This window comes from Pteropus medius, unplaced genomic scaffold (assembly GCF_902729225.1).
Source record: "Pteropus medius unplaced genomic scaffold, Ma_sr-lr_union100, whole genome shotgun sequence".
NCBI lineage: Eukaryota > Metazoa > Chordata > Mammalia > Chiroptera > Pteropodidae > Pteropus > Pteropus medius.
This window is the reverse complement of record NW_024345601.1, coordinates 4,352,997-4,380,414: the sequence shown is the minus strand read 5'-3', so window position 1 is coordinate 4,380,414 and position 27,418 is coordinate 4,352,997. Positions and strand designations below refer to the sequence as shown.

Sequence of the window (27,418 nt, the reverse complement as noted above, 5' to 3'; positions counted from 1 at the left end):
CATAGATACAGAGAATATTTTGAGGGACACTGGGATGGGAGGAGGATTGGGGGAGTGCAAAAAAAGGCAAAGGGATTAAGAGGTCCAAGTGGATAGTTGCAGAATAGACATGGAGATGTAGAATGTAGGAGAGGAAGAGGGTTAATAATGTAATAAATGTGTAAGAGAGAAGAGCAGTACTAGATTTAGTGAGGTGATTGCTTTGTGAGTTATGGGGATCTCTGATCACTGTGCTGTGCAACTGAAACTGGTATATTATTGTATGCCAACTATAACTGAAAAAAATGTTATTGAATTGTACAATGTAAATATGAGCATGAATTGTCTATTATATTTCAATAAAGCCAGAAAAAAGTAAAAATAAAAAATGTATAACCATTTTTTCCAGTTCATAATTTCATGTAAGATTTTGCAAATAGATAGGTCATGTATACAGATATGAATACAATATCTATGTGCCATTTGATTACTTTTCACATACACTTAGTACCTGCAACCAGATCAAGCAGCAGAATGATACTAGCATTCAGAAGTCCTGTTCATGCCTTTTCCCAGGAAATACTCTTCTCATCCTCCCAACAAGGTGACTACTATATAAGTGAGATTTATACAGATATACTTGCAACATGTCTTTTGATGCACACATGTATGCTTTCCACAGGGCCTGTATCTGGGGGTGAAGTTACTGGACCATGAGTTTCGCACGCATTCAGCTCCAGAGGATACAGCTGAAGTGGCTCCAGTGACATTCGCACCAGCAGTGCAGAGCATTCCAGCTGTTCCACGTCTGCCAACATGTGCAATTGTCAGTCAAAGCCATTATTTTTTAACAATGATTCATAAATTTAGAGCAGTTGAAATTATATTGAAAGGATCTAACAGCTCTTTTCTTCCACTAATAACAATAATGTTGACATTTTTTTCTGACTGTGACTGGATTTTAAATCTGAAGGAACTGTCAAACCAAGCATTGCGAAACAACTAAACTCTAATCCACAAGCATGGGGAGAGTGCTCATGCTGGATGTCACCAAAAGGCCCACTCAGTTACAAGTGAACAGATGCTTTCTAAACATGTGAAGGCAAGGATTCAGGGGCACTGCTGGCAACAGTAGCGAAAGAAGCCCTCCCTCTCTCTCCAGGTAGTGAGTCTTATGACTGGGGCAGGGAGGTGGGGGTAATGGAGGTTCACTGGCTGGGACACATGCCGATTTTGATGTAGCCATGCTACTAATTAATCATCTGAATCAGCAAGGCAAGGAGGTAGCAGACATATCATTGTCCCCATAGTACAGAGGAGGAAACTGAGGTCTCAAAATGTAAGGGATTGTCCCAAGTAAAGCCAGAAGCCTTCTTTTTTGCAGCAGAGCTTTGGTCACAGAGGCCAGCTTCTGAAAACAATATCCTGAAGGAGGGCTGCAGGGAGGAATAGAAGACCCTAAGGCAGAATTGCAAAGGGCCACACGAATGGGCATGTCTCTCAGAAGTCCATTCAAGTCCATTCAACATTCCTGGGAGGCAAATGCTGCCACCTCAAAACTTACTTAGATTCCCTGTCGGTTTCTTTGTTCTGTTTATCTCTCTTCTCTCTCATCTGTGTATCTCCTCATATTTCCTTCTCTCTCCTGCCTATCTCTCTCCTCTCATTTTTTAAGTAGCTATGATATGAAATTGGAAGATTCAAAATATACACATTCTCCTTATATCTATTGACTGAAGAAATATGTTTTCTGTTTTAAACCAGGCAAATGTAATCCTTTATGTCTTCTGAAAACAAAACTAATCAGGTCACCTTGTAACTTGATGCCTCCGGGCATGTTACCTACTGCTCTACGCCTCGGTTTCCTCATCTAGAAAATGGGGATATTAACAGCATATGTTTTATAGGGTCATTATGAAGATGAAATGAGTTGATAGATATAAACAGCTTTATTTTTTTTTACCTTTTAACAGCTTTATTTTGAAGTAGTAATTAATATACCATAAAATTTACCCTTTTGAAGTTTACAATTGAAGAGTTTTTAGTGGATTCACAGAGTTGTGCACCCACTACAATGATCTAATTCTAGAACATTTTCATCACTCCAAAAAGAAACTCTTTAGCAGTCTCCATCTCCTAAATTCCCCAGCCCCTGACAACCAGTGTTCTATATTCCATCTCTATATTAGACATGTTATATAAATGGAACCATACAATAACTGGTCTTTTGTGACTAACTTCTTTTACTCAGCATAGTGTTTTCAAGATGTCAAGTTTCACCTATGTTGTGGCATATATCAGAACTTAATTGTTTTTCTGAGTATGTGTGTGTGTGTATGCATATAATATTTTTCTTCTTGGTTCTTTAAAAATATCTAAAATTTCTTAAGTTTCCAGCTTTTTTGAGGCATAATTTACAAATAAAAAATTGTACATGTTTAAGGTGTACAATGTGATCCTTTAATATACCTATATATTGTTAAATGATTAATGCAATCAGGCTAATTTTGCACATCCATCACTTCACATAGTTATCTTTTGTGTGTGTGTGTGTGTGTGTGTGTGTGTGTGTATGTGTGTGTGTGTCCTACCTTCTAATACCATGCCATTGGGGGTTATGATTTCAACATAAGAATGGGGGTTATGATTTCAACGTGCAATTCATAACAATTGCTACTTGTCAACTGTCCTTTTTATTGTAATTATTTGATATACCAGTCTATCTTCCTTTCAGGCATTGAGCTGCTCAAGGGATGGGGTGGGTATCTGCAATACACTGCTCCTGGGACATTCAGTCAAACTTTATTGGGCGGAGACCAGTCAGAATGGTATAGAGAGTAGAGACTTTGTACATTTCCTCTTGCAACCACACCAAAATTATGATGAAACCACAGAGCAAACAGCAAGCAGAGTCACCTGGGGTCTGGATGAACAGAGAAGCCTTACAACTAGGGAGAAAAATAAGAAATCACCTTGGAATCGTAGGAGGGGCGGAGACGTGAGGCTCCTCAGTCCATGTGGGCTAAGCGAGACAGGCTATGGCAGCAGCAGCAAATAGGTGCAGACGTTCCTCTCAATGGGACCATAACCACGACTGGACTTTGGTGGTGATGGACTTGCTCACTCTGAGCTCCAGCATTTGGGCATCTGCTTGAGGAGTGCCAGGGACATATGGGTGAGGGACACTGAGTTGTTGGGCTTTGGGGCAAGGGCCAGAGGGGAGGCTTTCTCCTGGGCATAAGTGCTGGAAGTATCCATTGTTCCTTTGTTGAGCCCTTACCCCTCCCAGTGTATGGACACAGGTGCCGCCATAGCTGAGTGATCATTAAACTGGATGAGAGAGGTCGCTCCACCCAGAGGATTCCCTAAAACTCTGCCCCTCCCAACTTGTGGCCCTACCCAAGCCCCATCCAATGGTGTTTTCGGTGTGCCCTATGCCTCTTGTTAAGCAGCTCCAAGTCCCGTACTGGTGACAGCCAGCCTCAGTTTTTGACATGGCCTCTTGAGGCGACTATAAGCATAGCATGGGTGGCATCCATATGTGGATTGCTTGGTGACTCTTACCAGGTGGCCCTGGAGGGGCACAGGCTGGGGCTAAACTTGGTTTGCAGCTGAACCCCTCTCAGAATTATGCCACTAGGCCCCACAGGACACCTACTACATAAAGCCATGCTACTAAGACTGGGAGACTTAGGAGCTTTACTTAGTACATAGAAACAGACACAGAAGGCAGCCAAAATGGGGAAGAGAAAGAAGCAAGTTCCACATGAAAGAACAGAACAGAGCTCCAGAAAAAGATCTAAATAAAGTGGAGTTAAGCAATCTACCAGATGCAGAGTTCAAAACACTGGTTATAAGGATGCTCAAGGAGCTTAAGAGAAAAGTGGATAAACTCAGAGAGAACTTTAACAAAGAGATAAGAAACATAAAAATGGAAATGGAAATTATAAAAGGGAATCAATCAGAAATGAAGAATACATTATCTGAGATGAAGAGTACATTAGAGGGAATCAACAGAATGGATGATGGGGAATATCAAATCACTGATATAGAAGATTGGGTAGCAGAGGACACCCAATCAGAAGAGCAACAAGAAAAAAGAATCCAAAAAAATTAAGATAGTTTAAGGAGGCTCTGGGACAACATCAAGCATAACAGCATTAGCATTGTAGGTGTACCAGAAGGAGAAGAGAGAGAGCAAGAAATTGAAAACTTATTTGAAGAAATAATAATGGAAAACTTCTTTAACTAAGTAAAGGAAATAGACATACAACCCCAGGAATTTCAGAAAGGGTCCCAAATAAGATGAACCCAAAGAGGCCCACACTAAGACACAGCATAATTAAAATGCTAAATGTTAAATACAAAGAGAGAATCTTAAAAGCAGCAAGAGAAAAGCAACTTCTCAATAGGAACTTTGCAGGCTAGAAGGACTTGGCACAAAGTATTCAAAGTGATGAAAACCTAGGATCTACAACCGAGATTACTCTACCCAGAAAAGCTATCATTTGGAATTGAGGGACAGATAAAGAGTTTCCCAGATAAGAAAAAGCTAAAGGAGTTTGTCACCACTAAGCCAGTATTACAGGAAATGTTGAAGGGACTTCTTTAAGAAAAAGAAGAAATAAGGATCAAAAATATAAATAAAGAATGGCAGCAACTACGTATCTATCAACAAATACTTCAAATGAAAAAGAATTAAACACTCCAATTAAAAGATGGGGTGGCCGAATGGATAAGAAAACAGTACCCTTACATATAGTCTATAAGAGACTTACTTCAGATTAAAAGACACACACAGACTGTAAAGACACACACACAGTAAAAGGTATTTCATGATGGACTTAGAGGGTATTGTGCTAAATAGAATAAATCAGATAGAGAAAGAAAAATGCCCTATGACTTCATATACGTTTGGAATCTAAAGAACAAAATAAACAACAACAAGAACAACAGCAAAAAAATGGAAACAAACTCATAGATGCAGAGGATATTTTGAGGGTTACTAGATGGGAGGGTATTGGGGCAAAGGGATTAAGAAGTACAAATGTGTAGTTACAAATAGTCAGAGATATAAAGTATAACATAAAGAATGTAGTCAATAATAGATTTATTGTGGTGATCACTTTGGGAGTTATATAGATCTCTCATCACTACACTGTATACCTGAAACTAATATAATAACATATGCCAAGTATAACTGAAAAATAAAAAAAAAATTTCAAAAAGTTTATTGGAAAAAAAAGTCAATCAGCAAGTCTAGACATTTTCTATTTGAAAATATATTCATTAGTAGAGACTCTTTAAGTTGTCCCAGAAAACTGCTTTTGTTCAAACACACTGCAAACACTTAAAAATGTACTTATAGTAGATGGAAATTATATTAATGGGAAAAAAAGTTGGTTTCAATGTTTGATGGCATGCAGTCATTTTCTCACAACTCAGTAATTTATGAGACAATAATCACACAAAACATTCTGCTTAGGTTTTATAAATATTTAAACAGATAATCCATGTTTTAATTTGACAGTTAACACATAAAAGATTTTTTAAAAGTAGAATAAAACATTCAAGAAGGCAAGTTGAAAAATTAATCATGATAGAATGAAAGACCATCAGACTCTCTGGGGTACCTTCTAAAGATATATAGTTCTGTTGAAGGCTCACTGACTTAGATGGAAAGAGTATCTGGAGTTTACTATTAGCAAAAAAAACAGTCTAATGTATTTTTTTTTCTTTAGAGAATATGCAAATACAACCTGAATTAAATTGCTTTTGACTCCAAGGTCTGTTAGGGCATGAACCCCGTTTTCCAATTCAGTGGTACATTCCCCCTGCTAAAAAAAAAAAAAAAAAAAATTGCTTCAGACAAAATAACATTTGAAAAGGGTATTTAAAATTTTTTCATTATTAAAATTTTTATTATATTACATTTCTTAAGAGCAATAGCACATCGTACCATTTATGCTCGCATAAGAGGCTTGGAAGAGCAAAGTACTACAGACTTGAATGTCGAAGATCTTGGGAGAAAATAACCAAGACCGAGCCTAAATCAATATCGTACATAGTTGTTTCCATAGGAAGAAGTTTGTTCTCTGTAAATTCTAGTGGGAAAGAATAACTTGATAATACCTCTTCATTAGAAAGCCAAACGTCTTTCTACGTCTTTTGAAAGTACTTTCCGCTATTCTCGACAGGCTACTTTATTCCATCATTTGTTCCTAGAGACTTGGGCTCAGGAACTGTCTTAGAGATAGCGGGAACTGAGGCTCTAAGGGTGTAAAAGTGATCTCTTAAGGATTACATGGGCAATTAGGTGACCAGCTTTTTTTCATATCAGGAGGCAAGGAGGTATCGCTGTCCAGTTAGCATGCTCTTTAGCCAGGTTTTTCAATTTCAAAAATCAGACTCTGAGAAGCCACCCCACAACGTCAAGGTGAAAAAGTTGCTGACCGTGTCTACGTTTAGCTAGCAAAATTCCATCTCCTGGTGTTACCTACCCTGCCAAGGGGACAATAAGGGCTGCGTTTGATGAAGCTAGTATGGAGTAAATCATCTGAGACAGCAAGGTACCCTAGTGGGAATCCCGCGCCGCCCACAGGATGCCCCCTGTCGCTGGTGGGGGGGACAAAATGAGGTGGTTCAGGCATGGGTCTCCCCACCCCATCCCCACCCAGCAAGGTGCTGGGGCCACCTTTGGGCTGGGGCTCTTTAGAATTTTAAGTGAGAGTGTCTTAATCCGGCCGCCCGCAAGGTAAGGAGTGGATCCCTCCGGTCCCGGGGCTCCCACTCCAAGCCGCGCTTGCAGTGGAATAGCGGCGCCGCTTGGCGCTCGGCTCTCGATTGCTCGCGCCTGGCGGCGGCTGGGACTCCACGCTCGACGTGTACGGCCTGGCTGGCGCGGGCAGCGACGCGCTCTGCTGCCGCCTTGGGGCCTCGCGCGAGTGGGAGGGGGAGGCCGCGGCGCCCCGCGTGGGGATGTCGAGGAGCTCGAAGACGGTGCTGGGCCTCTCGGTGGTGCTGACGGTGGCCACCGTGGTCGGCGTGCATGTGAAACAGCGACAGGACCAGCAGGTCGGTGTCACGTGACCGTCTCTTCTGCGGCCCACGCGGCAGCGGCCTCGGTCTCTCTGGTCTCTCCGAGTGGTTCCTCGCTCCTCTTGGTCTTCTCCCTACTCCTCTCCTTAGCGGCCCAGCCGGGCACCCTCAGGTGTTTGCGACTGCGGCCGGGCAGCCGCCGGCAGAGCTCTGAGCGCTGCAGCCCCGGCGGCCGCGTGTGACCTCTGGGCCCAGGCCAACCCCTCCTGGCCGGCGTCTGGGAGCCTGGCCCTCCCTCCTGAAGTTGCTTGGCTCCGGTGAACGCGCACCCGTAGGATAGTCAGCAGTACCGTTTTCAAGTCACAGCCAGCTTGCAGTGATATGACCGTTTAGCATCTTACTGAGGCCTCTAGAAAGTAGAGGAGGGGAAAGGGTTTTCTTGGAGTGCTTTCAGCTTGTTACCTGCCTCTCTCCAGTCCCAGGCCCAAGGTTGGATCTTACTTGGTTTAAATGCTAATACTATTTTAACCCCACGATGAAGAAGGCCTCCTTGTACCCGCCTTCGTGCCTTTGGCCAAGGTATTTTGGTGAGGTGCTTGTATTTTTTTTTTTTTTAAGAGCAGTTTGCTTTGAAAAAAAGATTCTGGGAACGATAGCGATGTTGGCCTCCAAATTTATTTAAGTTGTCCAACATTTAATGATTTATCATTATGTGCCAGTCACAGCACTAGGCACTTTGGGAGAAACAAAGATAAGGAAGCATAGCCTCTCCTTGGGCTATAAATGATTCAAAACAGTGCTAAATGTTTAGTGTGAGAACAAGAGCTAGGTCGTTGGTGAACTCTCAGAGAACACCTTGGTATGGCTATTGGTTGAGCCTAGTTTGCCAAGGGTGAAAGCAGTGAACTGGATGAATCAATAGTAAACTCATTTCTTGCATTGGACCGTGCTGTGTGCTCACTATACAGAGATGAAGCAGATGAGATCTTTGTCCTGGTGTTCCCAGTCTGTGGAAATCAGACAAGAAGCCTGTGAAGATTACAAGAATTTGGGGGAGGAGGGAATGGGATGATTAATAATGAGGAGGCATGGGGAAAAAAATCAGAGATTTGGGATTAAAGCATGTGTTCTAAGGGTACTTTTGGTATAGAGTCTTCCTCCTCAGAGAAGGAAAAGATGATGATCCTGAGAAAATCTGATATGGAGTGGAGCAGGAGTCCCCAGCCCCAGGGCTACAGACCAGTGCCAGTTCGTGGCCTGTTAGGAACTGGGCCACACAGCAGGTGGTGAGTGGTGCGCCAGCAAGCGAAGCTTCGTCTGTATTTGCAGCTGCTCCCCAGCGCTAGCATCACTGCCTCAGCTCCATCTCAGATCATCAGGCATTAGATTCACATAGGAACACTGGTCTCAGGTGCCAAAAAGGTTCGAGACTGCTGGAGTAGAGGCTGGTCTGTCAGATGCTGCTCAGGTCAGTGAATTGGAATTTTCAAAAAGTGTCGGATAGAGCTGAGTTAGAGCTTGGTTTTGAACCCTAGTTATACATTCAGTGTTTCTGGGAAGTTTTTATAATGCAGGTGAGGTTGGGCCCTACTCCAGATCTATTAGATCAGAATTTCTTGGGAATAGGGATCTGTCTTAGGTATGCTTTAAAAACGACCGGGGCGAGGTGAGGATGGGGAGCTGAAAAAGAAAACAAAGCAACCCAGGAGATTCTAACATGCATGTAGGAAGAGTTGAGAACCACTGTTAGAGAGTGGAAGAACAAGAAGATTTAGATATTTGGAAGTCAGAGATGAAGATTGACTAGGATAGCCAATATTTATCTTACATCCATTCATTGTAGACTTTCTACAGAGGGAAAGAATTGGCCAAATGATTGACAGTGGATGTGTTGGAAGGTTCAAGGAAGCAAGAAATAAAATAATGATTGTTGTTCCTTATTGTTTCTTGACTGTCTATCACATACCAGGCACTGTACTAAGCACTTTGTGTACATCATCTTTAATCCTCTCAGGAACCCAGCAAAACAAGTAGTACTTACATGAGAAGCCAGAGTTGTAAATATCGGAATAGTAAACAAACATGTCTTAGTGATTAGTAAGAGAAATGGTTAGTAGGAAGGTAAATGGTTAGTAATGATTCATTGAGTGGATGTCACAGGAAGGATGTGGGAGGCAATGAGCATAGATGTTGAAATTTGGAGAAAGATAGCAAATGAATGGAGAACAAGATCCTAAGCATGTGCTAAAGTATCTGAAAAGGCAGGGCAGGATTTCAGAGGCAGGTGTAGAACGATTTCAGTGGACAGTGAGGGCTTTGGGTGGGTGTGTAGGTATGTCATGGTGTAAGGAGCACAGGATAGGAAGAGCGGGAGGGCAGAGTGGAATGAGCATCTCCATTTCTGTCTCTGGAGATCTTGCCAACGGTGCAGGGATCAAGAAAGTTGGCTCTCAGTTGAGTTATTAGTCTCAGGACTCAAATTTCTCTACTCCCCCATTATAGGGAATAAGCTCTAGGCCTGGAGGAGGTACTGCAAGTAGGTACTTTGTGAGTCTTTTAAAAAGACATAATAATAATTAAAAAAGACATAATAATAATTAAAAAAGATACCCAGACCCTGGGCCCTATCCCCATCAATTCTGCCTCACGAGGCTACTGTTAAAAACTTATTAGAGCATTTTGTAGCCTGTACACTATAAAATGTTAGTTATTAGTAATGACTGAATTGACACTTTAAAAAGTCTCATCTTAGGTGCCAGGTCCATGTTCTGGAATTTTTTATGTGTCTTTAGTGCTTGTCAAAGTAACTACCATTGATGGGCCTTTTATTTTTTCTTCTGGTAGTAATATTCTTTTTTTTCCCCCTTTCTCTCTTTGTTATGTACTAGATTAGTAATCCTGTGTAATTTTTACTTTTTATGTACTAGTAGAAGCTAGATTCTTTACTTTCTTGCATGCACTTTACAGCTTGTTCAAATTTTAGTAATCTTTTTTTGATGTTTATTATTCAGCTAAGATAATTGCTAACATGAAAGTAGATTACAGAGTTACTGTAGTAACTCTTGTCAAACTTAAAGTGTCATATATCATTTAAACTCCTTTTAAAATTCAACATAGTGTCAATTTTTTTCTCTTTTAATTGTTATTTCCAATTAAGTCTTCTATACTAAATGTTTAGGAATTTCTTAAAATATGGTAAGTAATCATTTAAATGATGACATTATAGCATACTACCAAATTGATCTGATGACACCTTTATTACATTTTACATTTGTACAGAAAGTTAAAATAGTAATTGGGTATTTGGAATCTGAAAGTTTCAAGTATATTTTGGTAACACTGTTATTTGGACTTGAATGGCACAAGGATGGGAACCACCTGTTCAGAGTATTACTGAAATCTGTTTCTTATGTTTTTAGAGGCTTCGTGACGGAGTGATCAGAGACATTGAGAGGCAAATTCGGAAAAAAGAAAACATTCGTCTTTTGGGAGAACAGATTATTTTGACTGAGAAACTTGAAACAGAAAGAGAAGATGTTATTGGCAAAGGATCTCAAAAAACATGACTTGAAATGAATGTGAACTATTGATGAGACAGATAGTGTTGAGTGTGTTGATGGAAAATAGCTTAGTGAGATCTTCACTCTTTTATTTGTCTTTGTCCTTTTAAACACCATCACGTAAAAGAACAGTAGATCATATATTCTAAATTATTCCTTTAAAAATTCTTTATTTCTGAGCAGAGAAATAGCACTCTTCTGAAAAGCTTCTGTTTGTGTAATCCAGATAGAAGCTCCTTTAAGGTTGGTGTCCAGAGCTTAGGATTGTTACAAAAAGCACTTCTGACCGTGTGAGAAGGAAGGGATGGATAGTAACATCCACCTGAGTAGTTTGATAAGTCGCCATGATGATGAAGCCACGAGAACATCTACCTCAGAAGGACTGGAGGAGGGTGAAGTGGAGGGGGAGACTCTCCTGATTGTTGAATCAGAGGACCAGGCATCAGTGGACTTGTCTCATGATCAGAGTGGGGATTCCCTCAACAGTGATGAAGGAGATGTTTCTTGGATGGAGGAGCAGCTGTCCTACTTCTGTGACAAGTGCCAGAAATGGATACCGGCCAGTAAGGAGCTTCTCAATTCCTTTGATTTGCCAAGTCCTATGTGGTTTGTTTTTCTAACCTGTGAAAGAAACATGAATGTAAAATAGACCTAAATAAAAAGATAATTATTTATTTGTAGTTTAGTTGATTAACTACAAATTTATTTGAGATATTTGTACTAATAAAAATTTTTGTCAACCTCTATCATGTTGTTAAATTAACATTCTTGATGATAACCCAATACAAATTCGAAAATTGGAAATCCTGTGTTACTTAAATAGCCAGATTTTTCTAACAAAATCATGTTAAGAATTTGGGGCCAAATTTTAGGCCCAGTGCAGAATTAAAGTTCACATTCATAAAAATTACTCTTAATATTTAACTTACATGGAAAACTGCTGTTATATGCTGAAGTAAGGTCAGAATTAGCAAATTAAAGGTGTTTGGTGCTCTTTTTCTAGAACTATTCTTGTGTTCTGCTTGTTGGCCTCTTTGATCTGCTGACTAGAGATAACATACATATTCTTCCCTGTTAAGTCTTTCAGTCTTTTCAACTGCTACCTTCCTAGTTCTCAAGGAAGAGTATGCTTTGTCAGTTATCTTGAGTCTTACCAAAACAGGATTTTTCCATTAGGCGGAGACCAGTAGAGATATACATACTAGAGGAATCTTTGAATGATAGAATTTGTAACTAGGTCAGAGAAATATTTACACATATATATAATTGTAAAGTGGGTCATTTTTCTAGTATGTGGAAATGTTTTAATTAAGATTCCACTACTCAAATTAATAGTTACTACTAATAACTTTTTCACAGAAAACAAACCTAGAATTTATGACATATTAGGTAGTTTTGTTTCTAAGGTGTTTCTATTACTCAGGGTCTTGCCTAGAAATCTCACTGGCTTTCTTCTTGTCCTCACAGGATACATTTTAAACTGCCCTTTATGATCAGCCCCTGCTAACTTCTTTAGCCTCTTTTAAACTTTGCAGTTAGTATGAGCTTTTAATTCCCCACAAACCAGTCTTATCCCTATGACTTAGCACATTTTAATTTCCTCTCTAATATGCATCTCTATAGCCTCCATGCCCTCCATACACACAAACACCTCTCTTCCTCTGGCCAATTTGAATCATTCTGTAGAATTCACTGTTTCTAGCTCTTCTATCTTTTTAATATGGATTGGGTACCACTTTTATGTGTCCTCACATTGCCCTTATCATCTGTCATCTTCCACTGCAGTGGTTTTCATTTCTTCCAGAGCATCAGCATCACCTGGGGAACTTTAAAAAATACAGAGACCTGACCCAGGCCCCACCTCAGAGATTGATTCATTTCATGTAGGGTAGGCCAAGGCATATTCAAACAACTCCCTGGGTAATTCTGATGCACAGTGAGGGTGGAGAAGTACTGTGCTGTTGTGATTACCTATTTTCTCATGTTTCCCTTACAGAATTTGTTAACTGCCGAGAGCAGGCACTATGCCTGTCTTGGGTGTTGTATTTTCTAGCCTAGTGCCCGACACTCTCTGGGAGCTCAGATAGTTTTTGAAAGGACATGTGGAGAGACCTATAAGAGACAGGAATGCTAACAGTTGGAAAAACCAGTGAGAACAATAATACCTGCTTTTCCTAGTGTTTTTCTCCTAAAAATTAGGGAACCACTCATCTTACTGAGCATACACTTGATACTGAAAGAATAAAAACTTTTCTTCTCTATTTCCTCTCCCACCTGTTTCCTGCTATGGACTGGCTCAAAAAAGGAAAAACAGCATGAAAAACTTGGAAAATCAGGTTGATGAATTAAACTTTTGGGTTACTGCTGCTCTAGATAAACCTATAATATGCCTTTTTGTTTTTCTCCTAGGTCAGCTGAGGGAACAGCTCAGTTACCTTAAGGGTGATAATTTTTTTAGGTTTACTTGTTCTGATTGCTCAGAAGATGGCAAGGAGCAGTATGAAAGGCTGAAGCTTACATGGCAGCAAGTGAGTAAAATCTCTTCCTGTGGAATTCATGAGGATGGTCACCCAAGGAATTTATTGGAATATATAAAGAGGAACATACGTAGCACTTTTGAGTTGTCTTCAAGGCCACTGTTTCACAATGAAAATTGTATACTGAGTGTATGGTGAATAGAGTACTTGGTACTCACTGCTAACTTAGTGAATTGAGTTCGAGATTCTTGAAAACTTCACACACAGAATTTTATTTATGTATAATACCAAACTTAATTGAAAATGTGGCTGACTGCATCGGGTCTCCATCAGTGGGGAGGGATAATTTAGCTTTTCTGCATTTGAACTCAAACATGTTTGACTATTTTTTGTTTGATGAATATGTCCACTTTTAACCATCTTTAATACCAACATCCTTATTCTTTCCATGTAGACTGAACAATAGCTTTTTACTGATCTTAGGTTGTATTAATTTTTTTTGGTTTTGGTTTTGTATTACTATGTCTGTGGTAGGCACAATGTATGTATAGTCTTTAAGTTCTAAAAAGGAATGAATTATACATACTATATCTTATATTTATTCATTCAACAGATATTGAGTGCTTGTGATGAACCAGGCACCATTTTAGGCCAGGAGACATTTTCAGAACTTTCTTACCTTCCCAAAATGAAACTCTATATCCATTAAACAGTAGTTCCCCATGGACAATAACTGTTTAAAGGACGCTTATTGGCTGATGTAGACCTGATGCAGAAATAAGTGGAAGAATTTGAAAAATCTGTTCATGGGTTAATTATTTGTTAAACCATCAGCAGGTTTTACAAGTTTAAGGATGGGCGAAATTGAAACTCAGTTAGTGGAATCGTCAGAATTACCTGAGTCATAGATCTTCCCATGGGATCATTGAGGAGTTAATGCTTTGGACTCAGACGTGTTATTTATATGTCTGGCAAATACCAATTTGGGGCCATGAATTTATTACCTATAAAATAACCAGGTTGGACTAGATTAAGAGTTTTCACATTGAGCTCTGGAGCCCTCTGAGAATGGGCTGAGCAGCAAGGCCTTTCGGGTCCCTGCCCCTGTCTAATATTGATTTCATTTGAAGACAGATTTTCACAGCTAAAAATGGTTAAATACTGAATAGGTGGTGTCTCATATTATTTTAAGAGCTTAGAAAAATATATACGTGGTGGTGATTTTCAAAAATTTTAATTTAGGTTAGCACTGTCAGAAGATGCTGGCTGGAGTAGGCACCTGGAGGCCTCCTTGATGGCCAGTAGTTAACACCTTATTTAGTGCTGCATTGTGTAAGATGGAGGGATACTGGGATGGGGGAGGTAGTTACTTAGGGCAGTGGTTATTTATCATATCAGTTCAACAACACATCAGCTCTACATATGTAACATGTAAGGAACAACTGTACACATTAAGTGGATTAGTGCTATTCATCTGAAAGCAAAAAGGGAAGCAAAATTCTATACTGAGAATATTTCAAGATATTCTTCCTTTTTTCCCCTCTGTTCCCCAGCATTACTACCCAGAATATAAAACAACAAATGTTTCTCCCTAAAGATTAACCCTTAATCATGCCTTTCTCCCAGCCCTTGTTTCGTTTGTGTTTCAGGTTGTCATGTTGGCAATGTACAACTTGTCTCTGGAAGGAAGTGGACGTCAAGGTTATTTCAGGTGGAAAGAAGATATCTGTGCTTTTATTGAGAAACATTGGACTTTTTTACTAGGAAATAGGTAATGTGATTTTAAAAAATCTTACCCTTGAACAAAGATGCAAAGAACAAAGTATATAAGATTTGAGACAGCCTAATGCAGCCCTGTAGAGAATTAGAGTATGCATTTCCTTATGGCAATTACACAGAATTTTGTAATCCAGAAAATCTTGTTACTTTTTAAGTTAAAAAACTTCTTTATAAAAAAATCAAAATGGAAGTGTATACTATTAAAAGTATAGATTTTCATACTTCACTCATCCTACTTCCAGAAGAAGCGGTTGGTTTCTACAGAGCATGAAGAGATTTCGAAGAGTTTTGTAGAATGTAAAAAAATAGTGTTTGATTAAATGAGGCTCTTTGATAGTTGGATAAGTAACTATTTCATTTCAGGAGATAGCATTATTATGTCCTTTTAAAATTAATGCCTTATGGGAGATCAGAAGAAGAAAAATTATGGCAGTTAATAACTGCATTCATTTTAATTGCTCTTCATTAACAGTCTTATGTTATTAGTATTTGTTTTCATTAACTGAAGGGAGAAACTGTTTTATACCTTTTGGTACTACAGTGCTTAGTACAGTCAAGGTACATTAATACACATATGGCTTATTCATTCATTCTTTTTTTCATCATAATGCTTTGATTTTGTGGCTGAGTGCACCCCTCCTTGGTGGCTGCTTTGGTTCATCAGACTTAGGGATTCCAGTGCACAGACATTGAGACCATATGTTTTAACTAAAGGTCCACATGGATCTAATAAGATCGTTATTGATATCTTTATTGCTATTTAGGGATTAGTGAGTTTGCAACTGCATTGGTGAATTGTATTGGAGATTCTGATTTTTTTTTTTATGGTGACATTGATTAATGAAATCCAGTAAGTTTCAGGTGTACAATTCAACAGTAAGGCGTATATATATATTGCTTGTGTGTTCACTGCCCGTAGTTAGATTTCTTTCTGTCTGGAGATTCTGATTATTAATTGCCATCTGAAATCCTCTATGAGATTCATAAATCTTGCATATTGTGTCAGTGTAGACAAGATAAAGGCTCTAATCACATCAGGTCAGAGCAGGGAGTTTGTACCTGTCCTCACTCTGAACTCACTGCAGCCTCTGTTTCCTTGGATGCTGAGAAGTCACAGCTCTGCTAATACTGCTAAGAAATCAGGGAGGGCATTTGAAAGGAGGTGTGACTTTCTGAAGGCTAGCTGTGAGGAAAAAATAGAAAAAATGTACTAACATTTTTACAAAGGAGTTATTTTTGTTCTTGAGTATTTTAGTGGTACTAAGAAAAGAAATGACAGTATAACTCATTCTTTTTCTCAAAGAAAGGAAATCTGTTGTCTTAGTTTAATGATTTAGCACTATTTGTGGAACTTAATATACCCCATTTGTAAGGGACAAGAAAGGGAAAAAAACTGATAAAATTAGATCTTGGAATGTTTTCATGATCTTTCAGTGCTGTTTTGTTTAATGGATTGTCTTCTGAAAGAAATTGGATTTAAATTGCCTATTTTTAAGAATGTCGCCATTATTTTAACAGAAGTTTTTTAGTTTCATTTATTCATTTCTACAGCCTGTTCTGAGAGGAATCAGCTAAAGCTTTTTTCTTTAATACTTCTACTGAAAGGCATTAATTACTCTCCAGCTGCTGTGTAGTTTAACCATTAAATTAGTGGTTTTGGCCATATTAGTGTATCACTTGAATTATCATTTACTTATTTAAATCAAGTCATTTAAAAAAATACATTCACTTTAAAAAGAAACTTCACACCACTCTGGTAGGTGAAAAACTCTTATTATTTGCCATAAATAGAATGAAACTATAAAAATAAATGCACTAAAAATAAAACAGTGCCATTAAGTTGTAGCTCAATTCCATGGCCTATAGAGGCAGTCTGAGGCCCTCTTTCTTGATTAAAAAAAAAGGAGACTGCATGTGTTAGTGAGAATTTCAAGCAACAAACTTTCTCCTTGATCTAACCAGGATTGAAAGAGAATTAAAAATTACTTCGTGACCTTGTCACTCAGATTCCTGCCCAGTGCTAACCTTCACTTTGGGAACTCTGCTTTAAACATCAGTGATTGGTGTTAAACATCACTGCACACTCAGTGATTGGTGTTAAACATCAGTGCACACTCAGACATCTCTGTGTATGAACATATACCGAATGACTGCATACCAGAGAAGCAGGCTCCACAGAACATTTACAGTCATACTTTTTTTATAGCTACTAAAGATTTTAATTCTGCTATTCATAGAACATATTTTAAATTCTCGACAATAATAACTATTTCTCATTTGCCATAGCAGCTAAGAGAATAGTGTACTGTGTAATAACGTTCTAAGTTTGAATACATTTTCTTTCAGATACTTACAAGTTTTGCTTTTACGCTTTTAATTTTTTTTATCAAAGTTTAAGCATGAAAAAGATTATTTAGGGCTAACCTAAATAACTATATACCTATTGTAGAAACAAAAAGTATACAAAAGCTTTATTAATTACTACAGTTTAGTTGCTATTTTATGTGTGATCACTTAATTTGCTTTTAGAATCCTAGCCTTGAATTCTTCTGGAAGAGATAACTGATTGGCGAAGGATAGTTTGAACACTTTTTGTGTTACTATATTTAATCGATTTAAGATGCATACTATTTCAAATGCTGGTTTCTCTGACCACTGGAACTATCTTACAAGTGATGGTGTGTCAAAATTAGATAGTTTTATTATTATTTTTCTGTACATGAAATGACATATCTTAAACTCAATGGCTCTTATAGTTGATGAAATATGATACAACACATTCATAGTTTTAAAATTTGAAAAATTATATGACAAGGATTTTCAGAAGATAGCAGAGTAGGAAGCACCAGAAATCTGTCTCCAGACCTAGACAAAATTTGCAATTGCAGAATCTGTCTTACGTAACTATTTTGGATTTCTGGAGTCTATTGAAGACTTACTTACTGTTAATTTCATCAATTTAAACTTAGCCTAGTAGCTTTTGCCTATCCCATACTTCCTGGCATGTTCCCAAAGCAGCTTGTGCACAGCTCTGGGAGCCAGGGTGAACAGAAAGGACACTCTGCTCTAAACATTGGGGTCTGTGCTCTGATCACTGATTACTGCTTCTCATCACAGAGGTGCAGACAAAGAGGTGGGCAGCACTATTGTTGCACCTCCCCCATTGTTGCAAACCCCTGCCCCTCTGCCTGAACCAACTTTAAGGAGATTTAACAGGTTGGCACCTTCCTCTCCCCTCTTCATTTTTCTTTGTTCTCTTTTGGGGGCCAGACATTGAAGACTAAGATATTCAAAAGCAACTACACACAGGGAATATTAGAAGGTCACCACACATGCTCAGGAGAAGGCACAGGCTCAGTAATGACCTGAGAAAACCTTAAGTTTATACAACTCAGGCTGATCTTTGGCACAGGGGGACAACCTACAACAATCAAAAGAATAAAACCCATAAACTCTGGGGAAGGAAGAGAATATAATTTCCAGAATTACTACGTTATTAAATTCAAATGTCTAATTTTCAACAACAACAACAACAAAATTAGGAAAAATACAAAGAGCAAAGTAGGCCTATTCAAAGGAAAAAAAGTTAACCAACAGAAATCATTCCTGAAAAAGCCCTATTGGTGAATCTACTAGATAAAGACTTTAAAATAGCCTTAAGTAGGGTCAAAGAACTAAAGGAAGATGTGTAGAAAGTCAAGAAAATGATGTATAAACAAAATAAAAATACAACAAAGAGATAGAAAACTTGAAAAGAGGAAATTCTGGAGCTGGAAAGTACAATAACTGCCATGAAAAATTCACCAGAGAGGTTCAAAGACAGATCTGAGTAGGCAAAAGAAAGATTCGGTGAACTTGAGGATAGGACAATGGGAATTATCAGGTCTGAGGAATAGAAAAAGATCAAAGAGAAGTGAACAAATAGAGCCTAAGGGACCCATGGGACACCACCAACTGGACTAACATACACATTGTGTGAGAAAGCAAGTGGATGGCTTCCTCATTGGTATATCCTTTGGGCAAGAGGAGGGGAAAGGTTAGAAAAAGTTACAAATGGGGGAGAGGTCCTCTGGGATGAAAACACTGAGGCTAGAAGCTATGGTGTCGTTTGCCCCATCTCAGGTAGTGCTTATGTCTATTAAAGTTGACTTTTTTGGTTTTAATGTGTTTTCTAGTACATATTTGTTCCTAAGAAAGTATTTTCCTTTCGCTTCCCTAGCAATATTTTCCAACAGTTACACTAGCCTTTTTATGAATGACTTTTTTAGGATTTCTGGTAATTGACTTATGTTTTCAAGGTGGAAGTAGAACAGTTGCCTTTAAAAGAATTTTTGACAGGGAACTGAATAGTTGAAATTTTACATATTTAAAATTTTTGTTACATACTCTCTTGTGTAGTGATTTTGAAATGCTCGCCTTTTTCTTTTGCCAAAGTTTTGTATTCCTCCAAGGATCAACTCTGTGTTTATGGAACATACTATGTAGTTTTATTCCCACTCTACTGCTAAAGGCCAATAGGAGCAGACTAGAGATGCATTTGACACCTTGGGTAAAATGAACAGTTTACCAAGGCTAATAATTCTCCTGCTTGCTTTCTTGAGAGCTGTATTTAATTCACATATAAAAGCAACTCAAGTTAATTAAAATTAGTTTATTGAAGTCTGTAATCATGATGATTGTGAAAAGAAATGTTTCATGAGCTTTATTTGAATTATTTCATCCCCGCAGCAATCTTGTGAGATAAGTTCTATCATCCAGATTTTAAAGATGAAGAAACTGAGGCAGCTAGAAGGTGGTAGTGCCAGGATTTGAAGCCAGACAGACTTCAGAGCCCCCTTGATTCTCATCTCTGTTTCTTCAAAGATTGGAGGTTCTGTAGCATATCACAGGCTAGGAGTCACAGAGTATACTTAGAGTGTATTTTCCATATGATGATAGAATTGAAAAGCCAATAATTTTTGAATTCTGGGACCCTACAGGAAAAAGACTTCAACCTGGTGGAGCACAGTAGCAGGTTGCCTCAGCGTGGGAAGTCCTATGTACTTCCGTTCGGGTGCTCAAGAATTCGGAGAACCAGGATGGTGGAAACTTGTTCACAACAAGCCCCCAACAATGAAACCTGAAGGAGAGAAGTTGTCTGTCTCTGCTTTGAAAGTAAAAGGTACCGTTGTGAGAGCAGTACAAGGGGTGCTAGCCAGAGCAAAGCCAAGCAAGCATGACCTTAGGAGGCAGGCCCACTTTTGCCAGGCACAGCTCATCTGCCTCCTGAGCAACTCTGCTTGGCAATTTTATTGTGACGTGCTTTTTGTATGCCATAAATATTACGTGAAAATATTTGATAATTTCCTAATCAGATTCTCAGTTTTATAAATTTCCTTTGATATCTGAAAGGTTCTCTATTTTAATCTGATTTTGTTTTTAAACTTTTTATTACTGAAATTTTTAATCATACAAATGTGAGGAGAGTAATACAATGAATCCCCATGTACCTTTTACTTCACTTCAACAGTTAACGGCTGGTGATCTCATTTTATCTAGACCGTGGGTACTTTACCCCAAATCTCCACTCTTTCCTACCCTTGGATTATTTAGAAGCATATTCTAGGCATCAACATTGCACTCTTAAATATTTCATTATGTATCTCTAAGTGATAAAGGACTCTTTTTTTTTGTAGTCTAACCATAATGCCATTTTCACACTTCAAAAAAATTAATAGTAGCTCTTTAATAGTAACAACACATTGATCTGATTTTTTAATCTAAAAAGTTTTTAATGAACTTTTAAAGTTTTAAAAATATAATTGGGAAAAAAATAAAATAGAATTGAAGGATGAAAGTTGCTCTTCTGCACCCACCCCTGCCTGCATTTTCACTCCCCAGAATAACCACTGTTATCTGTTGTAAATGCACTTAGAATTGTCTCCGTACATTTAAGCATTTTCTTTTAAAAAAAAAAAAAAAAATGGACTCATACTATAATACTTGTTCTCCATTTTTTTCCCATTTATCAGTATATCTTGTATATTTTTCCATAGCAGTACATGTAGATCTACCTTTTTAAAAATTTTATTTCATTTTATTCCATCTGATGTCTCTATGATAATTTATTATACCCCTGTTGATAGACATTTTGGTTATTTCTACCTTTGGTTGTTATTTTAAACAAGATTACAATTGTATATATGTGGATACATGTGCAAATTTTTTCTTTTGTGATAAATTCTTGGAAACAGGTTGCTATATCAAAAGATATGTTCATTCAAAACTTTAATCAGTATTGCTAAATTACTAATAAGGCATGAAAATGTCCATTACCCCATATGCTTACTGAGCATTGTTAAACTTTTAATGTTTACCAATTCCAATAGGTGAAAGATAGTTTTTAATTGTTTAAATTTGCATGACAATTTTTTTTTCTTGGTAAGAGATATCTAAGTCCCAGTTTAGGGCATTCGTTGAACATTTCTCTATTTTGAATATGGTAGAAGGTTCACAATAATAAATTAGTAAAAGGAACTAAGATTAAATGGTTATTTAAACATTTAGATATTTATTATTTTCCAGCAGCCTCAAAACCAACTTTAGATCCCATCATTACCGTTGAGGGACTTAGAAAACGGGCAAGTCGCAATCCTGTGGAATCCGCCATGGAATTAAAAGAAAAACGGTCTCGTACTCAGGAAGCAAAAGACATTAGAAGAGCCCAGAAGGAGGCAGCAGGCTTTCTTGACAGGAGCACTTCTTCGACCCCTGTAAAATTTGTAAGCCGAGGCCGCAGGCCTGACGTGATTCTAGAAAAAGGAGAAGTGATTGATTTTTCATCCTTGAGTTCCTCTGACCGCACTCCACTGACCAGCCCATCTCCTTCTCCATCTCTGGATTTCTCTGCCCCTGGGACCCCTGCCTCTCACTCAGCCACACCTAGCTTGCTTTCAGAAGCAGATCTGATTCCAGATGTGATGCCACCACAAGCCTTGTTTCACGGTAAGATTTACCTTTCTTGGGTCTTTTATGTGTGGCACATGATATAAAAGTGTTATGTTTTTACCTTGTGGGTGGTGTGCTCTGCATTTCTTCTTTCCTGTCTTATTCTCTGCATAGACGATGATGAGATGGAAGGTGATGGAGTCATAGACCCAGGGATGGAGTACGTTCCACCCCCTGCTGGGTCAGCAGCTTCTGGGACAGTGGTCGGGGGCAGAAAGAAGGTCAGAGCACCTGAACAAATAAAGCAGGAAGTAGAGAGTGAGGAGGAAAAACCTGACAGGATGGACATTGACAGTGAAGACACAGATTCCAACACATCTTTGCAAACAAGGGCTCGAGAAAAGAGGAAGCCACAGCTGGAGAAGGACAGGAAACCTAAAGGGCCCAAGTATACCCCTGTGAGCATCTATGAGGAGAAGATGCTCCTGAAGAGGCTGGAAGCTTGTCCTAGTGCTGTTGCCATGACACCAGAAGCTCGGAGACTGAAGCGTAAATTGATTGTCAGACAAGCGAAAAGGGATAGGGGATTACCACTTTTTGACTTGGATCAAGTTGTTAATGCTGCTCTTCTGTTAGTTGATGGGATTTATGGAGCCAAAGAAGGAGGAATTTCCCGGCTTCCGGCTGGCCAAGCCACGTATAGAACCACCTGTCAGGACTTCAGAATTCTTGACCGATACCAGGTGAGTCAGCATACACTCTCAAACTCTAGAGGTGGGAGTGGAGGTAGGACAGGCAGCACCATGGGGTGGATACAGTTATGCTGTGACTTTTATTTTTATTTTATTTATTTCTTATTTTTAAAAATTTATATATTTATTTTATGGTGACATTAGTTAATGAAATCCAATGTTTTACCTGTACACTTTAATAGTAAGACATATATATATTTACATTGTGTGTTCACCTCCCATAGTTAGATTTCTTTCTGTCACCACATATCTGACTCCCGTTATCCCATCTACCTCCCCTCCCCCTTCCACTAGTCTATTGTCCATGTCCATCAGTTTCCGTTTGTTTGTCCTGTTCATTTGTTGCTTTTAGGTTTATATCCCAGATGTAAGTGATTACATATGATTTTCAACTTTCTCTGTCTGGCTTATTTTGCTTAGCATGCTTATCTTGAGGTCCATCCATGTTGTTACAAATGGCAGTATTTCATCTCTTCTTATGGCTGAGTAATATTCCATTGTATATATGTCCCACAGCTTCTTCATCCAATCATCTATCATAGGACACTTCAGTTGCTTCCATGTCCTGGCCACTGTGAATAATGCTGCTATGAACATTGGTGTACACCACTCAGGACTTTTAAAATCCTGAGTAATTTTGGGATAGAGAAGAAAGCAGCAAGAGAAAAAAATACAAAAATTGCTGGGCTTTATTTTTTGAAATTATTCTGTACGAATACCCCTTAATACATCTGAGTTTTTTTTTTCTCCTTTGGGCATTCAAGGCAGAATCTAGACGTTTTCATTGTATTTCTTAGTCCCTGAGTGTAGCTATACATGGTTTGTGTCATAGCTTTGATGACAGTTGTGTTGAGGGAATTAGGTATACCATACTCTGTGTTGAACAGGATTGAAGACATGTAAACAGGTATGGTTAGGAGACAACATGGAGAAAGAGCAGCCAAGGGATCAGTGGTGTCAGTGTTGCTTGAGGTTATTCAGTGGAACCCAAGTCTAAGTGGACTCCTAGAACAATGAATTCCTCTTGGAACTGCCAGAACATACCTTCACACAGCAGGAATGGAAGGTCTTATTTCCCTGTAACTTTGTTAACACTTTCTGTTAACCAGCCTTTAACTAGTGTAGCTAACTGATGGCTGTAAAGTGAAATCTTGTTTTTTATTTACATTTCTTTGATTATATGTAAGATTAAACATTTTTCATGTTTCCTAGTTGTTTCACTCTGAATTGACTATTAGGATTCTTTGTACACTTTTCTATCCTGTTCTTTGGAAACTAGTGGGCTCTTATTGCAAATGTTCTGATACTTCAGTGATGTACAATGTCTGAGGCTTTTTCTTTTATTGTGTTCAGCATTTGGTATGTGGGCCCTTTCAATTTGAAACTCTCCTTGACTTTTGGAAAGTTTTCATAATTTTCTATCATCTATTTTCTCTGTTCTGTCTTTTTAGAGCACCACGTTTTGGATACTGGATCCTTTGGACCAAGGATTAGCAAACTTTTTCTGTAAGGGGTTAGATAGTAAATAGTTTCTGCTTTGCAGGCCACATAGTCTCAGTTGTAACTATTCAATGCTGCTGTTATAGTGGAAAGCAACACAGATAAGATATAATGAATGAGCATAGCTGTGCTCCAATAAAATTTTATTTACAAAACAGGCTGGATTTGTTATATGAGCTATAGTTTGCCAGTGACCCCTACTCCAAATGGATCCCCGTAATTTTATTTTTTTTCTCCTATTTTCTATCTTCCCTTTCCTGGAAAGTACTAACCTGCCTGCCTGTATCCTAGGAACCAAGTGACTTGGGCCAGGAGCTGACCATTCAGCTAGTAAACTTCCACTGAGTTGGCCTGTTTTCAGGACAATACTTTCATATTTGAGTGTCAGGTGCCCTCTCTAGAATCTCTCTTTTGAACCTCTCCAGTTTTGCTTTGGTGGGGAAGATCATTTCTGGATGTAGGCAGAGGGGGCTTTAAGAAAGACTCAACTTTAGCAGGACCTGGTGTCTTCGATTGCTGCACTATCCTGAGACTCTGGCATGTAAATCATACTGCTCCTGGCCTGTCTTCACTGCTGCCTTAGGTTTTGGCACTCTGTTCTAAGTTATTTGCCACTTATTCATATGTTTTTGTTGCTGTCATCTGTTCACCTGTTCTTTGTTCCCACGAGTTTGTCTTTTATCTCTACACTTTATTTTTTTCCCAGCTTTATTGAAATATAACATTTATATTTACATATTTACATTGTGTAGTTGACATAAAATATATTAGTTTCAGTTGTACAGCATAATGATTAGCAATCTATATAACTCACAGAGTGATAACCCCACTAAATCTAGTATCCCTCTTCCCCTTACATATTTATTACAACACTGTTGACTATTTTCCTTATGCTACACTTTATATCTCCATGACTATTTTGTAACTATCCATTTGCCCTTTTACACCATCCCACCAACCTCCTCCCATCTAGTAGCCCTCAAAATATTCTCTATATCTATGAGTTTGTTTCCGTTTTTTGTTGTTGTTGTTTATTTTGATCTTTAGATTTCACCTGTACATGAAATAATGTAGAATTTGTCTTTCTATCTGATTTACTTCATTTAGCACAATACTCTGTAGGTCCATTAAGGCAATACCTGTTTCCATCCTGTTCCCTTTAGTCTGTGTGTGTCTTTTAATCTGAAGTGAGTCTCTTGTAGGCAGCATATGTAGGGGTCTTGTTTTTTTATCCATTCAGCCACTCTGTCTTGTGATTGGAGCTCTTAATTCTTTTCAATTTGAGGTACTTGTTGATAGATCTGTAGTTATTACTAGTCTTTATTCATGTTTTTGATACATGTTATTTTTTTCTTAAAGAAATCCCTCCAACATTTCCTATAATACAGGCTTGGTGTTGATGAATTTCTTTAGCTTATTTTTGTCTGGGAAGCTCTTTCTCTGTCCTTCGACTCTAAATGATAGTTTTGCTGGATAAAGTATTCTTGGTTGTAGATCCTGGGTTTTCATCACTTTGAATATTTCATGCCAAGCCCTTCTGTCCTGCAAAGTTTCTTTTGAGAAATCAGCTGCCAGTCTTATGGGGCTCCCTTGTAGGTAACTAACTGCTTTTCTCTTGCTACTTTTAAGATTCTTTCTTTGTCTTTAACCTTTGGCATTTTAATTATGATGTGCCTTGGTGTGGGTCTCTTTGGGTTCATCTTTTTTAGGACTCAACTTCCTGGAATTGTAAGTCTTTTTTCTTCACCAGGTTAGGGAAGTTTTCCTTGGTTATTTCTTCATACAGGTTTTCAACTTCTTGTTCTCCCTCTTCTCCTCAGGTACCCCTATGACATGGGTGATTTTACATCATTTTTGTCCCATAGGCTCCTTAAATAATTATTATATTCTTGGGTTTTTTTTCTTGCCATTCGGATTGCGCGTCCTTCACTTCCCCATCCGCTATATCTGTGGTTTGATCCTCTTCTTCATCCACTTTCCTCTTGGTACACTCTTCATCTCAGATAATGTATTTTTCATTTCTGACTGGTTCCTTTTTATAATTTCCATTTCCATTTTTATGTTTTTTATCTCTTTGTTAAAGTTCTCACTGAGTTTATCTACACTTCCCTTAAGTTCATTGAGCATTTTTATAACCAAGGTCTTGAACTCTGTGTCTGTTAGATGACTTGACTCAGTTTTTTCTGGATCTCTGTCCTGTCGTTTCATATGGTTTCTACTTCTTTGTCTTCCCATTTTGGCTGCCTTTCTGTGTCTGTTTCTATGTACTAAGCAAAGCTCCTAAGTCTCCTGGTCTTATTAGTACGGCTTTGTGTAGTAGGTGTCCAGTGGCACAGTCCTGAGAGGGGTTCAGCTGCAGGCAAGTTTAGCCTCAGCCTGTGTCCCTCTGGGGCCACCTGTTAAGATTCAGCAAGCAATCCACGAATGCTGTGCTTATAGTTGCCTCAGGAAGCCATGCCAGAAACGGAGGCCAGCTTTCATCAGTGTGAGTCTTGGAGGTGCTCAGCAAGGAGCACCTGACTTGCCAAGGACACACCTGGATGTGGCTTGAGTGGGGTCATGAGTTCAAGGAGGCGGAGCTTCAGGGAATCCTCTGGGAGGAGTGACCTTTGTTATCCAGACTGGTGAAGTCTCAGCTATGGCAGCCATGTGTTTGCACACTGGGAGGGGGAGGGCTCAACAGAGGAACAATGGATACTGCCTGAACTTCTGCCAGGGAGAAAGCCTTGCCTCTGGCCCTCACTCCAACAACTCAGTGTCTCCTTGTAAATTTCTGGTGCCCTCCAGAGCAGCAGACCCAGTGCTAGTGCTCAGAATGAGCGAGTCCATTACCGTGAGAGTCCTCTAGTGGACACGGCCCCTTTAAGAGGAATGTCTGCAGCTGCTGTAGCCTCTGTCCCACTCAGCCACTTGGGACTGAGCAGCCTCGTGTCTTCGCCCCCTCCTACCTCCTACTGTTGCAGGGTGATTTCTTATTTCTCTCCCTAGTTTTAGAGCTTCTGTTCATCTAGACCCCAGGTGACTCTGCTTGCTGATTGCTCTTCATTTCCATTACACCTTTGATGTGGTCATAAGAACAGATGAACAAAGCCCCCATCATCTATGCCATTTTGCCCAGTCTCTTATACTTTATTTTTTTAATTATGAAATGTGTCATACCCATAGAATAATGCATAGAACTTATGAGTATAGCTTAGAGATTAATAAAATAAATTCTTGTGCTTCTAGTTCCTGGGTTAAGAAATAGTATTACAAACGACTGAGAAGTCCTTGGGTGCACTACGTGCTATCCCTGGAGGGAGCCATTCTCTGACATTTGGTGTTAATTCCTCTGCTTTATTAATGTCTATATCCCTACACAATATGTTTTTAGTTTAAAAAAGTGAAGTAGGAAGTACATATCTAG

The 27,418-nt window shown here is 38.8% G+C and overlaps 2 protein-coding genes across 4 annotated transcripts in view; both read left to right on the top strand.

Moving 5' to 3' along the window:
• The first annotated feature begins 6,864 nt into the window (after positions 1-6,864).
• Positions 6,865-10,703, top strand: PET117 (PET117 cytochrome c oxidase chaperone). The gene is made up of 2 exons (XM_039874424.1): positions 6,865-7,053; positions 10,437-10,703. Exons 1-2 carry the CDS (start codon positions 6,958-6,960, stop codon positions 10,581-10,583), a joined length of 243 nt encoding a protein of 80 aa, XP_039730358.1. The 5' UTR covers positions 6,865-6,957; the 3' UTR covers positions 10,584-10,703.
• KAT14 (lysine acetyltransferase 14) overlaps positions 10,437-27,418 on the top strand; it is a 29,813-nt gene continuing 12,831 nt past the window's right edge. Inside the window, exons 1-6 of one of the 3 annotated variants that reach the window (XM_039874422.1) lie at positions 10,437-11,140; positions 12,987-13,105; positions 14,704-14,825; positions 19,813-19,994; positions 21,401-21,817; positions 21,935-22,503. In XM_039874422.1, the coding sequence (XP_039730356.1) occupies positions 10,882-11,140; positions 12,987-13,105; positions 14,704-14,825; positions 19,813-19,994; positions 21,401-21,817; positions 21,935-22,503 (1,668 nt within the window). In that variant the 5' untranslated portion in view covers positions 10,437-10,881. Of the gene's footprint in view, positions 11,141-12,986; positions 13,106-14,680; positions 14,826-19,812; positions 19,995-21,397; positions 21,818-21,934; positions 22,504-27,418 lie in introns of all 3 variants that reach the window. The other 2 variants (XM_039874421.1, XM_039874423.1) reach the window with 2 other exon arrangements.